The sequence below is a fragment of the Oryctolagus cuniculus genome, chromosome 17 (genome assembly GCF_051225735.1).
Source record: "Oryctolagus cuniculus isolate XC-2025 breed Fujian yellow rabbit chromosome 17, ASM5122573v1, whole genome shotgun sequence".
In the NCBI taxonomy this organism is placed as follows: Eukaryota; Metazoa; Chordata; class Mammalia; order Lagomorpha; family Leporidae; genus Oryctolagus; species Oryctolagus cuniculus.
This window is the reverse complement of record NC_142883.1, coordinates 60614976-60630846: the sequence shown is the minus strand read 5'-3', so window position 1 is coordinate 60630846 and position 15871 is coordinate 60614976. Positions and strand designations below refer to the sequence as shown.

The following is a 15871-nucleotide window of genomic DNA, read 5'->3' as shown; positions in this document are numbered from 1 at the left end:
TCTAAGTTACAAAATATATATTTAGAGGTAAAAAAAAAAAAAGTCACATTTGTTATCTAAAGAGCTGTCCTGACATTCATAGGCACAACAAGGGCTAAGAGCTGTAACAATAACCTGGGATGAAAAGTTCCTCTACAACATCAGTAAGAGTCCACAGTCAACAAACTGTTTCATCCATTCCCATTCTACTACTCATTTCTATGACAGGGAAAAAATTTTTTCTAGGGAAATACACTGGGTAGAAGAACAGGAAATTCATGAGCAAGGGTAACTGGAATGTTTATCAAAGTCATGAATGCAGTTAGGGTTCCCAAGAAAATCTGTCTTAAAGAAGATTGAAAACACACTGCGCAATTCTCAAAGCACACAACTGATAAGAGGTCCACATTTTCAAGTGTCTGGTATTGGTTTCTTTAGTAAGCTTCCTTCTTCACTTTTTATCAATTCAGAAACAGTATTCCTGGGATAACTTTGAATTCATTTTGGAAAATTTCCTGAAACATACAAGGGACAATGCTGGGCATTAAGAAAGATGACTTGGAGGCTGGTGCTGTGGTGTAGCAGGTTAAGCCACAGCCAGCAGCGACAGCATCCCATATAGGCACTGGTTTGAGTCCTGTATGCTCTAGTTCTGATCCAGTTCCCTGCTAATGAACCTGGGAAAGCAGTGGAGGATGGCCCAAGTCCTTGGGCCCCTGCACTCACGTGGGAGACCCAGAAGAAGCTCCTGGCTCCTGGCTTTGGCCGAGCCTAGCCCGTCATTGCAGCCATTTGGGGAGTTCTTTCTCTCTCTCTAACTCTTCATTTGGAAGGAAGGGAGGGAGGGAGGCAGGATAGGAAGGAGGGAAGATGGATGGATGGATGGATGAATGGATGATGACTTGGAGCAAGCCTGGTGAAGCACCAGGTTGAACTGCTGCTTGGGAGGCCCACATCCCTTTATCAGACTGCCTGGGACCAAGTTCTGCTTCCTCTTCTGATCCAGCTTCCTGGTAATATGTGCCCTGGGAGGTAGAAGGTGCTGGTTCAAGTATTTTAGCCACTGCCACTCATGTGGGAGATGCCACAGGAGTTCCAGGTGTTTGCTTTGGTCTGACACAGCCCCAGATATTGCTGGTATTTGGAGAGTGAACTGATGGCCAGAAAATCAATCTCATGTGCCTCGTTCTCACTATTAGCAGTTACCTTAGAAACAGAAAGAAAAGGCCAGGAGGACTGGAGACAATTACCTTCTTTGAGCCACAGAAACAATAACTGTTTACCCTGACTGCTCTTGATAGCAGAAAACCTCAGCTACAGTCAGCACACAGTCATTTACATCCAGGGGGATTTCAGACTGTACACCATTCAATGGGCTGGTTTTCATTTAGGTATTTCCATTAGGTATTTTTTAATATGATGATTTTTGTTTTTAACATCATACATCTGATTCTTCAGTTTATCTGAATCCTGAGAACAGCTAAAAACAAATAAACTCTCTACCACTCAAAACTAAAACAGCTTCAAGAGATTTCATTCACTAGCCCAGGGCCTGTAAGCTCATACACACACAGGTCTGACAGCCCAAGTTCCTTACAACAAGCGACCAGCAGACACAAGTATCAGCATGTGGATGGACAACTGCCATCTTCCCACTGTTTCCTTTTAAGAAGTAAACTGATCCCATAAACAGGAGTGTCAATTTGTAAAGTCAACAACAGGAGTCGCTGTGCACTTACTCCTCACGTAGGATCTCTGTCCTTAATGTGCTGTACATTGTGATTTAATGCTATAACGAGTACTCAAACAGTATTTTTCATTTTGTGTTTCTATGTGGGTGCAAACTGTTTAAATCTTTACTTAATGTATACTAAACTGATCTTCTGTATATAAGAAAATTGAAAATGAATCTTGATAAGAATGGAAGGGGAGAGAGAGCAGGAAAGGGGAGGGATGCGGGTGGGAGGGAAGTCATTGGGGGGGGGGAGCCAATGTAATCCATAAGCTGTACTTTGGAAATCGATATTCATTAAATAAAAGTTAAAAAAAAAAAAAAAAGAAGTAAACAGGCTGGCGCCGCAGCTCAATAGGCTAATCCTCCACCTTGCGGCGCCGGCACACCGGGTTCTAGTCCTGGTCGGGGCGCCGGATTCTGTCCCGGTTGCCCCTCTTCCAGGCAGCTCTCTGCTGTGGCCAGGGAGTGCAGTGGAGGATGGCCCAACTCCTTGGGCCCTACACCCCATGGGAGACCAGGAGAAGCACCTGGCTCCTGGCTCCTGCCACTGGATCAGCGCGGTGCGCTGACCGCAGCGCACCAGCCGCGGCAGCCATTGGAGGGTGAACCAACAACAAAGGAAGACCTTTCTCTCTGTCTCTCTCTGTCCACTCTGCCTGTCAAAAAAAAAAAAAGTAAACAAAAAGTTCTGAAAGCATTCAGTTCTGAACGAAGTATATCAGGGATTTTCTTTTAACTTAAACATTGTCAAGTTCTAATATTTTTTCCATCTCTAATGGGAAATTGAAAAGCTAAATAAAGGGACCCTAAGAAGTAAATTTAGCAATCTCATAGTTCAAAGCACCTCCCTCCCTCTCCTTCTCTCTGTCCCTCCCTCCCTCCTTCTCTCTTTCCCCTTCCTTTTCTCTCTCTCTAACTCTGGTTCCTCCTCTTCCCGGCACATGGAGAAGGGAACAGCCTTGGTGAGTGTTGTGTATATGTTGTCTCATTCAGTCTTTGGACAGGCTCTGCAAATAGACTCAGAGCCCAGAAAGTCTTCCCTGGACAAATTCCCAGACCTCCAGTCAGCTAAGGGTACTGCAGCCTTTTTTCTATCTGCTTTTCACTGAAATCAATATTTAAGCATCGCTTGACTCTCTGAGCCCGAGGTAAGGAAGGAAATGTCTCCAGCACAAGCTCCTCACCTCCAGCAGGTCTCACAGTTTAGGGGATTCTCTGTGTGGACCGTCATCTCTGAGCCCCTCAGAATACTGCAAAGATTATGCAGTCTGACAGCACAGCAGCACAGCCGCAGGCCATTCTATCTCCTCTCCCAAAGCTGAGAGAAGACGAGTGCAAGGGCTAAGAGTGGGTGACTCTTCTTCAGATTCAGTCTTTATGTAACCACTTCTGTGTTTTAGGAAGACTCCATGAGTAAATCCATCAAGTTAGCAAGTCATCAGGCCAGCAAGGATTCACCCAGAATGAATGTAACACCCGGAAAGAAGGGAGGGCCTATGCAAACAAATGCAGAGCCACAGCTGTGACTCACACAGAGCTCCCTGGGGATAAGTGGTCATGATCCTGAAGCCAAAGCAGCACAGAGAGGGGACCAGCCTGGCACGTGGTCCCACACCTGCACATGAAACGCAGGTGAGGGGTCCAGCAAGAAAGAAGTTAGTATCTACGAAGGGAGGCCACTAGAAAAGGGGCTCCACACGGAGGTAACATCCTCTCACGCACTACAGGCTGTGGATGTGGCTGGCATCCATCACTGTCTGGGAACAATCCTTCTTCAGAATTCTGATATACCAACCTCTGCACCTACTTTTTGCCCAGGTGCAGGAAGAATAGGTATTATGCTCCCTACCTGTACTGTAGACCATCACACAGGTAACGAAGAACCTATTACTAAGAGAAGTTTCTTTAGGTAAAAATACACTCATCAGTGAAGCAAAGAAAAGTTAAATATATCACAGGAAAAGAAGCTAAAAGGGAGCCCAAGATGCCTGAAAAAAAAAAAAGGCAGGAAGTAAAAAAAAAAGGGGGGGGGAACCTAGAAATTTAAGAGGAGACTTTAAAAAGTGCAAAGAAAAAATGGAATTAAAAGGTAAGCTCATTTTGGTGACTGTGCTGCCTACCACAAGCCCCCCAGGAGGCAGTGTGGAAGAACAGCGCCCAGCTGGGAGGGCAGAGCACAAGCTTTCAGAGCCTGTGTGCAGTTCTGCCATCACTCTCTTTCCCTTTCTTTTGAGAAAGCATGTCCCAAATCAGAGCTGCCCTTCCAATCTGTACACCAGAAAGACCACAACACATGAAGCAAAGCTGTAGCTGACCCACAGCCAACAGTAGTAACACAAGTAAGAAACTATATTCACATTTGTCCTGTCTAGAGTTTCTTACTTCATCGTTGCAGTCCAGGACATTTAAAACCTCAGCTTATCCTTCTAACACTTTGTTGTTAATTTTAAAAACTTTAAAAAAAAGCATGTATTATGCCATTTATATAAATCATGCAAAAAATCTATATATTGCTTATAACAGTACAGACATATATGTATGTGTGTGTGTGTGTGATTTCAACTGACTTCATATTTTGTTTCTCTTAACAACTGTTAGGGGATTGGCACTATGACATAGTGGGTTAAGCCACTGCTGATATCCCATATGAGCACTGGTGCAAGTCCTGGCTGCTCCACTTCTAATCCAACTCCCTGCTAATGTGCTTGGGAAATCAGCACATCATGGCCCAAGTCTTTGGGCCCCTGCCACCCACCTGGAAGATGCAAATAGTTTCCTGGCTCCTGGCTACGGCCTGGCCCAGCCCTGGCCTTTGTGGCCATTTGGGAATGAACCAGTGGATGAAAGACCTCTCTCTCTGTCTCTCCTTCTCTCTCTGCAACTCTGCCTTTCAAACAAACAGTTAAAAGGCAAAAATGTTAGGATTTAACAGAGTTAAAGGAATGAGTATACAGGTAATGACCATATCTTTTATCCATATTTTACTTTTCTCCAAACTTTGCAAAAACTCTTTTTTCTTTCAATTTGAAAGGCAGACTGACAGAGAAACAAAGAGACAGAGATCCTCTTCCATCTACTGGTTCACCCCACGTATACCTACAAAGCCAAGGCTGAGACAGGAGCCCAGAACTTCACCTGTGATTCTCACATGGGTGGTTGAAACCCCCTGCTGCCTCCAACAGTGTGCACAGCAAGAAGCTGGACTGGAAGTGGAGCTAGAATTTGAACCCCAGCACTCTGATATGGGACATGGATGTCCCAAATAGCAGCTTACCTGCTGCACCATGATGCCCACGCCCTATCTCATGTTTAAAAGAATGAAAAATATGATGTAAGCAAGACACAAGACTAACAAGTCATAGGTCCTTGTTTGCTCATGGAAATACTGATTTAAAAGCAATTTATGTGTACCAAAATATTTTTCTGTGAACTAGGAACTACTAGTTAAGGAACTGTAACCCAGGCATAAGGAAATGCGTAAGAGGAGAGATGGCGCCAAGGTGGGAAAGGAAGTTCACTTTTTGTTTACCCTAACCCCTCTTCTCATCAGGCTCAGCAAGGCAGGGTCAGGAGAACAGCACCGAATTCCTTCCTCTTCCCTTGGGACCAAAGGAATCCACCCAACCTTGTATCAGCATTCTAGTAAGGTCTGCTCGAGGAACCAGTTTCTGTACTGCTTGGCTCACAGCAGGAATGGAATAGTGACACAGTCTGGAAACCAGACTAGAGGCCAAGGAAAACAGCTCTGAACTGGTTAATAGCAGACTCTGGATTTCTGATGGCAGGCACCAGGGGGAGCAAGAGATTAAGGACAGAGGAATGTAACAGACTTGCAACTTTCTGAGAACAGGAAATTAAAACACTCAGAAGCACCTGTGTTTATCTGAATAAAAGCAAAGATACATTCCCAAAGAAGACACTTTCCAGGAATGGTCTGATGGATCCCATAACCTGTAAGCACCATGATAGATGTTTAGTCTTCCCCTGCACACAGCCAGTACATAAGAATGGGAGAGGTAGCTGTTTTGTCAAATGCCCAATTTTCAAAAAGAGTTCACCAAGTATACACAAAGAAACCAGGAAGAGGCAGGCATTTGCCTCGGCAATTAAGACACCAGTGTCTCCTACTGGAGTCCCCAGGTTTGACTCCTGACTCTGGCTCCTAATTCCAGCTTCCTGCTAGTGCACACGCTCTGGAGGGCGGCATTAATGCTTCTAATAGCTGGCCCTTGCCACTCACATGGGAGACCTGGATCAAGCTCCTAGAAACCAGCTTCAGCCTCAGCCTGGCCCTGGCCCCAGCAGGCATTTGGAGAACGAGCTGTCAGGTGAGTGCACATGCACGCTCGCTCTCTCTTGCTCCCTCTCTATTGGTCTGTCTCTTAAATAAATTAAATGTGTCTGTCTATCAAATAAATTAAATAAGAATTGTTTTTTCAAAGTTAAGATAGATTATATGTTTTATTAATAATTTTTAATGAGAAATTATGTAACTACAGATATTAAATCAACAATAAAAACTTCTATAGCCTTAACTCAAAATACCAAAATATGAAGAATTGTTTATAGATTTTATATACACATACCATCCACACACCAAGAACTCATTGGAAGCACGTCTTCCAGCAGTTCCAGAGGGCATATCATCTAAAGGAGAAAAATAATATAATTAGTCCCACCACACCACCTGCTTTAAAAAATGCAAACTTGTTCTGACATTATTATTAGGAAACACCCTGACACAGCATGCATGCATTTCCTGTCTGCTTATGCTGCAGTTGCGTCCATGAGAAAGAATAGAAGCCTGCACCCAGCTGCATACACAGCCTGCAGCTCTTCCAGTGCTAGCACTTCTGTAAGAACACCTGAGCCTTCTTCAAGGTCAAGTGACATCTTATTGCAAAATTTATGTATCTTCTTCATCGTGTAACACACACAAATCTGTGCTACCATTTTTATCAGGTTTCTTTTCATTTCTCACTGGCAAAAGGTTATTTTTTTAAGTCTTTGGAATAACTTATTTGTATTTTCCAGTTCTTTAATTTTCAATTTCAATGTTATTTAAATGGCAGAGTACAAGAAAAACAAAGAGAGAGAGAGAGAGAGATTCACTGGTCCTCTCCTCAAATCCCTGTCACAGCCAGGGCTAAATCAGGTCAAAGTCTAGAGCCCGGAACACAGTCTGAAGAGGAAGTTAGGCTGTGACCAGAGACGGGAGAGACAAGACTCTTGAGGAGGGCAGATGTCCTAATCTCTATTTACTGTAACCCCTGTTCCAGTTCCCCATAGGTGCTGGCTTGTTTGGGCAGTCATCTAAATCTGTCCCCTGTAGGTGCTGGTATGTCGGGGTAGGTATCCTAATCTCAGTTTTCTGCAGCCCTCCTCTCCGCCCTCATCAAGTTTCCATGAGTGTGACCTGAAGTTCCTCATCAGTGGTCCTGAGTCCTAAGGCTGTAACGAAGCCCACCAAGACTGTAACTGTTAATGCATTCTGAAAAACCCAGAAATATTTTAAGAAACCTGCATCAGATGCCCAGTTTTGGGAAAAGGTTCCACTGGGCACATCGACGTTAATAAACTGGTTCTGCTGATCCTCCACCCAGCCTCTAGTGCCTGTTTGAAGGGGATTTCTCCAATCCAGCTTTCTGTAACAGTATTAAGGACCCAAGTACTTGAGCCATCACCCGCTGTCTCCTAGAGCGCTCACTTGCAGAAAGTTGGATTGGAAGCAAAGGCAGGACTCAAACCCAGGCACCACAGCATGAGATTCAAGCATCTCAAGTATGGCTTACCACCGGGCCACACACCCCGAAAGTTTAGAGGGTTGTGCTAATTTCATTGCACACATAAGCTCTGTAGCTTTTACTGAACACTTTTGCATGTAAGGATACTTCAAAAAGTTTGTGGAAAAATGGAATTAAAAGGTTAGTTTCTTTTGGTACAATAATTTTTGGAATCCATGCATAATGTTTTCATAATACACGTTTTCCTTGAATTTTTTGCAGACCACCCATACAGTACATATATAAAACCAGAACTAATTATATATAACAAAGTTTAATGTAATCTAATGCCTCTGCATTACATTCCCTCAGCACTTGCATGAGTTTTTGGAAAAACTCAGCACATGCCACAGTCATCTTCATCCACCCCTGGGTTAACTGTAAGGGAGCAGAACACAGCTCAGATCTCAGGGGACTCCTATCTCTATCACTGTTGCGTCACTATATCATATTGTCCTCTGTAATTTTAAACACCTGTAAAGGAATCATTAATATACCTTTATTAAAGTATAATAGCAATGTTAATCAAATAATATAAACTTTAAAAATTGGGCCGGCGCTGCGGCTCACTTGGCTAATCCTCCACCTGCGGCGCTGGCACCCCAGGTTCTAGTCCTGGTTGGGGCCCAGATTCTGTCCCGGTTGCTCCTCTTCCAGTCCAGCTCTCTGCTGTGGCCCGGGAAGGCCGTGGAGGATGGCCCAGGTGCTTGGGCCCTGCACCTGCATGGGAGACCAGGAGGAAGCACCTGGCTCCTGGCCTCAGATCGGCACAGCGCTGGCCGTAGCAGCCATTTGGAGGGTGAACCAACAGAAGTAAGACTTTCCTCTCTCTCTCTCTTGCTAACTCTTCCTGGCAAAAAATAAAAAATAAATAAATATAAACTATGCTGGCCGGCGCCCTGGCTCACTAGGCTAATCCTCTGCCTGCAGCGGCAGTACTCCAGGTTCTAGTCCCGGTTGGGGCCCAGATTCTGTCCCGGTTGCTCCTCTTCCAGTCCAGCTCTCTGCTGTGGCCCAGGAAGGCAGTGGAGGGTGGCCCAGGTGCTTGGGCCCTGCACCTGGCTCCTGGCTTCGGATCAGCGCAGCACGCCAGCCATAGAGGCCATTTGGGGGGTGAACCAATGGAAGGAAGACCTTTCTCTCTAGCTCTCTCTCTCACTGTCTAACTCTACCTGTCAAAAAAAAAAAAAAAAAAAAAAGATAAATAAATAAATAAATAAACTATGCTACTAACCTATATTCAAAAGGGGGAAAAAATCACAAATATCCCTTTGAATACCCCTAAATAGGAATCCAGAAATGCATTTACTTGGCACATCTCATGAAGCTTACATTCTAGTAGTACAAAAACACATATAATAATGTCATATACGATGGAAGTATAACAGAACATAAATCGGGGTAAGGGATCAAAGAGTAGTGGGGTAAGCGGGGGCTACTTACACTTTGGCTTCTACTTTTATTAATATGTAATACTTGTACAATTGTATGGGATATAATGCAGTATTTCAACATGTATACAGCAGAACTGATCAAGCCAGGTAATCAGCATTTCCATTTCTTTCTCATTTCTTTATACTTGGAGTATACAGTTAATATACATTATTATGAACTACAGTCACCACACTGTGCTACTGGCTGACAGGTATCAAATCACGGTAAGGACAGAGTCTATTATAAAGACATTAAATAGCTGCCTATAGGAGAATGGAAGAAACAGAGTAGAGGAGGCAAGGATAGAAGCTAGGTTTTACTAAGTATATTCTGTCTTAAACTTTAAGTCTGGAATTATACATAATTATAAAAGAAAATGAAATCAGAAAAAGAAAAAAAATTTCCTGAAAACCAAAAGTAAAACAAAGTAAAGGAACCTAACTGGTTATGTATCAATTTGGTAGTTTAATCATCAAAAGGAAATTATTTCAAGTGACCTTAAAACTCAAATCGTTTACTGCATATTCCTAATGAGAGTATCCTAAGAACCACAAGATTCACAAAGTATTTTAAAAGCAGTTTTTAACAGTCTCATTTTACGTGGTATTTGTATCGCTATTTTGATACTATATTGTTATTTTGAAAATATAGGGAAAGAGGAGAGATGAGCAAAGAGAACAAACTAAGTTCACAGGGTGAAAGAACAGAAAATTCCACAGCTATAAAAAATCTGAAAGTTAGAAAATTGATGGACAAGGAGTATTTGACCAAATAGACCCAAGAAGACAGAATCCTTAGCCAGCCATTAGTCCTAGAAGTAAACCAATTTATAGCACACAGCCCCAAAATATTGAGTAATTAGTAGCACCATATAATTCTCAAAGTGGCATTTAAGGTAGAATTAAAAAGAGGATTGTTTGAAAGTCTATTTAGAAGCAGTAAGAATACAGTTTTTATTTTTAAATGCTTATGCATTTATTTTCATCTACTTGAAAGGTAGAGCAAGAGAGAGAGATATCTTCTACCTGCTAGTTCATGTTCCAAATGCTCACAACAGCCAGACCTGGGCCAGGACTAAGGCGGGAGACCAGGACTCCTTCCAGGTCTCCCACGTGAGTGTCAGGGACCCAGCTAATTGAACCATCATATGTTGCCTCCAAGGGTGCATTAGCAAGAAGCTGGATCAGAAGCAGAGGTGCCAGGACTTCAACAAGCACTCTGATAAAGGATGTGGGTGTCCCAAGTGGTGGCTTAACCTGCTGCACCATAATGTTCATCCCATTTGTGTACTTGTCTTCAAGACTTTTGCTAGATAAGATTATAGCTGCTCATGCCACGTGGGGAAAAATGGATAACTATGTGAGACAATGGATATGTGAATTAGTTTCACCATAGTAGCCATTTTATTATATATACTTATCTTGTTACTATATATGTATCTTTTATTGTATATTCAAGTATATACAATAAAATTTTTCAAAATACAGAATTTTTTAAAAGGACAGTATTTCATTTCCTCTTCTCAATTCTATGCAGACAGTCCTGTTTACATAGAGTTGAGGAGAGGATCTTTAAACAATGGATGTTTATATTCGGGACAGAGGAAAACAAGGTCTCTAGATGGTAGAACACTAAGAATGAATGGCGAGGGTACTCCAACAGTGAAAAAAGGCTGGTGGTGGAGAGTAAGTAAAACCTTACATTGACTACTGAGATCTCCAAACTTCTTCAAAACAGTGCCAGGTTATACTCTTTAGGCAGAAGACCTGATCAGTCTTCTTTGGAGTGGCCCTCCAAAAAGAAAACAGTCTAAATAAATGCCCCACCCATAGAACCTAGTGTAGAGGCTTATTGACAATAAGCCCCACCTATACAGAACTTACAAAATTTTTAAATTCTTCATTTTTAATTATGATCATATAACAAAACAAAATATTGCACCTTGAAATAAGAACAATATTCAGAGTAAGGAAAGAAAGAACTCTGAAAATTTAAAAACATGACAGCATAAATGAAAAACTCAATAGAAAAAAGTTAAACAAAAAATATAGGAGTTCACTGTTTTAGACTAAACAGGTTCCAAGAGAACAGGCTTAAGAAAAAATGGAGTCACTTGTTAACATTAACAAGCTGCAACTAAACTGCTCATCTTATTTTCCAAGAATCATTAGAGAGAGAACAAATTTTCCAAATGGTTCAGTTTCAATTGGCACTATAATGAAGTTACCTAATCCTTTCACAAAAAAGTAACCTAAAATAACCTGATGTTAACCAATCAATTGCTTTCCTATTTTTCTGTCTCCTCATTCCCACCTTATAAGGAAAAATAACTTTGAAATGATATTCCCTTTTAGATACCTGTTTGGACTTTCTTCAGGCTTTTTCTTTCTTAAAAAAACACCCTTCTTGGGGCCGGCACTGTGGCATAGCGGGTAAAGCCACCGCCTGCAGTGCTAGCATCCCATATGGGTGCTGGTTCAAGTCCTGGCTGCTCCACTTCCAATCTAGCTCTCTGCTATGGCCTGGGAAGCAGAAGATGGCCCAAGTCCTTGCACCCACGTGGGAAACCAGGAAGAAGCTCCTGGCTCCTAGTTTTGGATTGGTACAGCTCCAGCCGTTGCAGCCAACTGGGGAGCAAACCAGCAGATAGAAGATCTCTCTTTCTCTCTCTGCCTCTCCGCTTTCTGTGTAACTCCTTTTCTTTTTAAAAAGAAAACAAAAAAAACCTCTCTGCTTGGCTCATTAGAACACTTATTCAATTTTATTGAATGAAGTGTCTCCCAGTTCTAGAAAGAAAAATAAAGCCCAAGTGGGCATTTGAAACAGCAGTGAAGACACTGCTTGGATCTCTCTTTTTCTCTCTGCCTTTCAAATAAATACTTTTTTAACTTTACAACAATTTTTTCAAGATTTATTTATTTATTTATTTGAAAGTCAGAGTTACACAGAAATAGAAGGAGAGTCAGAGAGAGAGAGAGGTCTTCTATCTGCTGTTTCACTACCCAATTGGCAGCAATGACTAGAGTTGAGCCCATCCAAAGCCAGGAGCCAGAAGCTTCTTCCATGTCTCCCACATGGGTGCAGGGGCCCAAGCACTTGGGCCATCCTCACTGCTTTCTCAGGTGCATTAGCAGGCAGCTGGATCTGAAATGAAGCAGCCGGGTATCCCATATGCCAGCACTGCAGGTGGAGGCTTAGCCCACTATGCCACAGTGCCAACACTGATTAATGGTCCTAATAGACTATTTTTTCAAATATTTATTTATTTTATTTATTTGAAAGACAGAAAAAAATAAACAAGGCAGATAGACAAAGATCTCCCATCTACTGGTTAATTCTCCAAATGCCCACAACAACTGAAACTAGGCCACTTTGAAGCCAGGAGCTGGGAGCTTGATGAGGGTCCCCTCTGTGTGTGGCAGAGACCCAGCTATGAGCTATCACCTGCTATCTCCCAGGGAGCACATTATTCCTAAGCTGGAATGGGAATGTATCCAATACTAGAACTCAGGAACTCCAATATGTGATGCAGGCATTCCAAGGAGCATCTTAACTACTATGCCAAAAGCCAGCCCACAATGTTGTAATTATGTTCTTTGAAAAAATTACCAAGAAAACATCACAGAAATCTCCTAAAAGTAGAGCAATAAGACCAAAAGATGGAACACCAGACAAAAAAGATAAGAAAATCAGGAGGGGTCTCAGGAGGTCTTTGTTACATATTATTTTTAAACTCTACAGATGTTTTAAATATCTTATATATAGGATATAACTCACAATAACATTTTAGAAATTAAAAATAAAGAGTGTGGCCAACTATAACATATGCCATGGAGACATCAAGAAGACAAAGACTGAGAACTGACCATGGGGTTTGGCAGCACAAAGACCTGGATAGGAACAACTTTGAAAAATTTACAGCAGCACAAAAACACATAGGTAACTAGAATAAAAACAAAAAGATAGGAGTGCTTTTAATGTAGAAAAATATAAAAATGTATAGAGACACATTTTTAAAAGTCCTACAAACATGGAGAAACAATCTTGTTTGGACAATTTAACACTAGAGATCTTGACTGTCTCTGAATATGAATAAGTCTACAGAATCACTGGGATTACATCAAAATCTCTCAACTATTTTTGTCGGATTTATCAAGCTGAAATTAAATTATATCAAGGGGCTTCAAAAAGTGAATGGAGGGTGGGGATTTAGCATGGCAGTTAAGATGGCCACATTCCATTTCACAGTGCTTGGGACTGAGTTCTGGCTTCTCTCCTAATTCCAGGTTCATGTTAGCTTCTTTCTTTCTTTCTGTTTGAATACAAATAGAATTTGAGATTATTTCAAATAAAGCTTTTTATGTAACTTCAGAATGCAAAATTATTGTTTTAAATAAAACATGATTGAGCAGATTTCAGAAAGTAGGTGTAAAATTCTGATAATTAAAACTAAATAAAATGCCCATTTGAAAAGGTGCCCTACACAAGAAAGTGTGATATAAAAAATTTTAAAAAGTGCTAGTTTAGTAAATTAACAAATATAATGTGTATAAGTAGAAAAGATTCTCACATGAGTGGTCTGACGAGATGTTGTGTGGAACCAAAACAAAGTCATCCGTGTCACAAGAAGAGTTCTTGCTACTAGTACTGGCAGAATCTTTGGACACTTGTAGATAGTTGGGAGGACCCAATGGTGGGGAAGATAAGTTTTCTTCCTGAATATGCTGCATATCTGGAAGGGACTAAAATTAACAAAATAAAATTAAAACTGGCCTAATGCAAGTACAAATAGTCACTCAACTAAAGAATGTTTTGTTTCATAAAACTGGGAATAAAGTTCAGGTCCATCAAAGATTTCAAAAATTCTCTTTGGAAAATCATTCCTTCAGAAAAGCACAGTTTAAAAATGTTCACAAATACTTCCAAGATGTTTTCCAAAAATGACACATTAAATTACATCATAGCATCTATCATATGCACATTTCTGCCTCTCCTCAAGATTCTGGAAGGTTGCATTTTTACCATCCCAGTCCCCCTCCCTCAGCTCATGGTCTAGAAAATAGACACTAAATATCGGAAATGTCCAGAAACTTTAATGACATCCTACACACATAAAAAAAGTTTTAAATCGACAATGAAGAAAACACTGCAAACAGGAAACCAAAAAGACCATCTGTGTGTAAGAGAAGACAAAATCAAATAGGCTACCCGAACTTCAGAATGTTATTTACACTCACAGAAAGATTTAGAAAACCTTACAGGTATAGATATGTTCCTTTCGATTTTGTTTTGTTAGGGGATGGAATTGGTTTGCTTGGGAGAGAGAGGATAGGAAAGAAAAAAAAGCAAACAATATATTTAGACAAATAGGCAATCCGTGTTACAGAAGAGTATGTCACTGGCTATGTGTCTTTTGGTATTGGCCTAGTTCAAGGACTCTAGTGAAAACTCTAATGGAATGCAGTATTACACAATGATTTTCTGAAACAATTAACTTCACAATTTGTTGTGTTTAAGTCCCTAACACCCTGTGGCATCACTGGCTTTTTTAGGAAAAGGAAAACTGCCACATAATGCTCTTCAAGTCTTAAATACCTAACTCACTGCTGCTGATCCTCTCTCAAATCACCTTTCTACTCTAGCGTGTGTGACACATACATAACATAAAACTTTTAAACACTTTTTGAAATATGTGTTTATTTACTTGAAAGGCAGAATGACAGAGACAGAGGGAGGGATCTTCCACTTGCTGATTCATTCCTCAAATGCCCACAACAGCCAGGGCTGGGCCAGGCCAACACCAGGAGCCCAGAACTCCATCCGGGTCTCTCACATGAGCGGCAGAGGCCCAAGCCTTGAGCTATCTGCTGCCTCCTAGGATGCATCAGCAGGAAACTGAATCAGAAGTGGAGAAGCCAGGATTCAAACCAGGACTCTGATATGATGTGCAGGCATCTCAAGTGGTAGCTCACTCTGCTATGCCACAACACCCACCCCCAAAATCTTGCCACTTTTTGAAGAGATTTTTATTCAAAAAGGTAATAAAGAGAATAGAAGATGGAAGGACTAACATGACTGAGCATCAACCATGGGTTAGGCTCTTTTCAGAGTTTCCCATGTGTCAGCCCTACTCTGACAAAACTCAGATGGTCAGGTAATTTTCCAGAACCCACAAAATTAAAAAGTAATCAAGTTGAAATGTGATTCCAAATATCTAACTTCACCATATCTTTTGTTTAGGCACGGGCTTTCTCAATTTCTTCCTCTGCTACTTATAAAGCTATCTGCATCCTGGTCCTCCTTTTTCATCTGAGTGAGACATTCTACAGTCTTTTCTCCCCCACCTCCTCAAGGGCTCTAATAAACTCCCCTCACATCCTCTCCTCCTGCTGTGGCTTCCCCCACCACCCTGTCTGCCCATCAACAGGTTACATTTTCTCTCATGTGAAATCCCTAGAGCCCTCTCTGATCACTCTCTTCTCACTTCTTAACACTGATTTTCTACATTATCAGTCCTCATTGACTCAATCCTCACTTTCTGTAGACCACTTAACCCATCATAATCCTCTTTCTGCTTTCAATCCTTCAACAGAATGTCTTTTCCTTAATTTTATTTGAAAGGCAGAGTTACAGAGAAGCAGAGAGAGAGAGAGAGAGAGAGAGAGAGAGAGAGATGGCTTCCATCCACTGGTTCACTTCTCAAATGGCCACAATGGCCAGAGCTGCGCCGATCCAAAGCCAGGAGCTTCTTTTCAGGGCTCCCATGCAGGTGCAGGGGCTCAAGGACTTGGGCCATCTTCTATTGCTTTCCCAGGCCATAGCAGAGCACTAGATCAGAAATGGAGCAGCTGGGACTTGAACCAGTGCCTATATGGAATGCTGACACTGCAGGCGGCTGGTGGTCTGTGGCCCCCAGAATGGCCTTTATTGAGCTCACCAA

The 15871-nt window shown here is 41.7% G+C and overlaps 1 protein-coding gene across 11 annotated transcripts in view; it reads right to left on the bottom strand.

The window, feature by feature from the left end:
- Positions 1–15871, bottom strand: part of ULK2 (unc-51 like autophagy activating kinase 2) — an 84625-nt gene that overhangs the window by 27403 nt on the left and 41351 nt on the right. For 9 of the 11 annotated variants that reach the window (XR_016224343.1, XR_016224344.1, XM_089318490.1 and 6 more), the window contains 2 exons: positions 13502–13673; positions 6301–6361 (listed from right to left, as the gene is read on the bottom strand). Coding sequence is in view for 9 of the 11 variants with exons in the window: in XM_089318490.1 (XP_089174616.1) it covers positions 6301–6361; positions 13502–13673 (233 nt within the window). In the remaining 2 variants the exon portion in view is untranslated. The remainder of the gene's footprint in view (positions 1–6300; positions 6362–13501; positions 13674–15871) is intronic. The other 2 variants (XM_089318496.1, XM_089318493.1) reach the window with 1 other exon arrangement.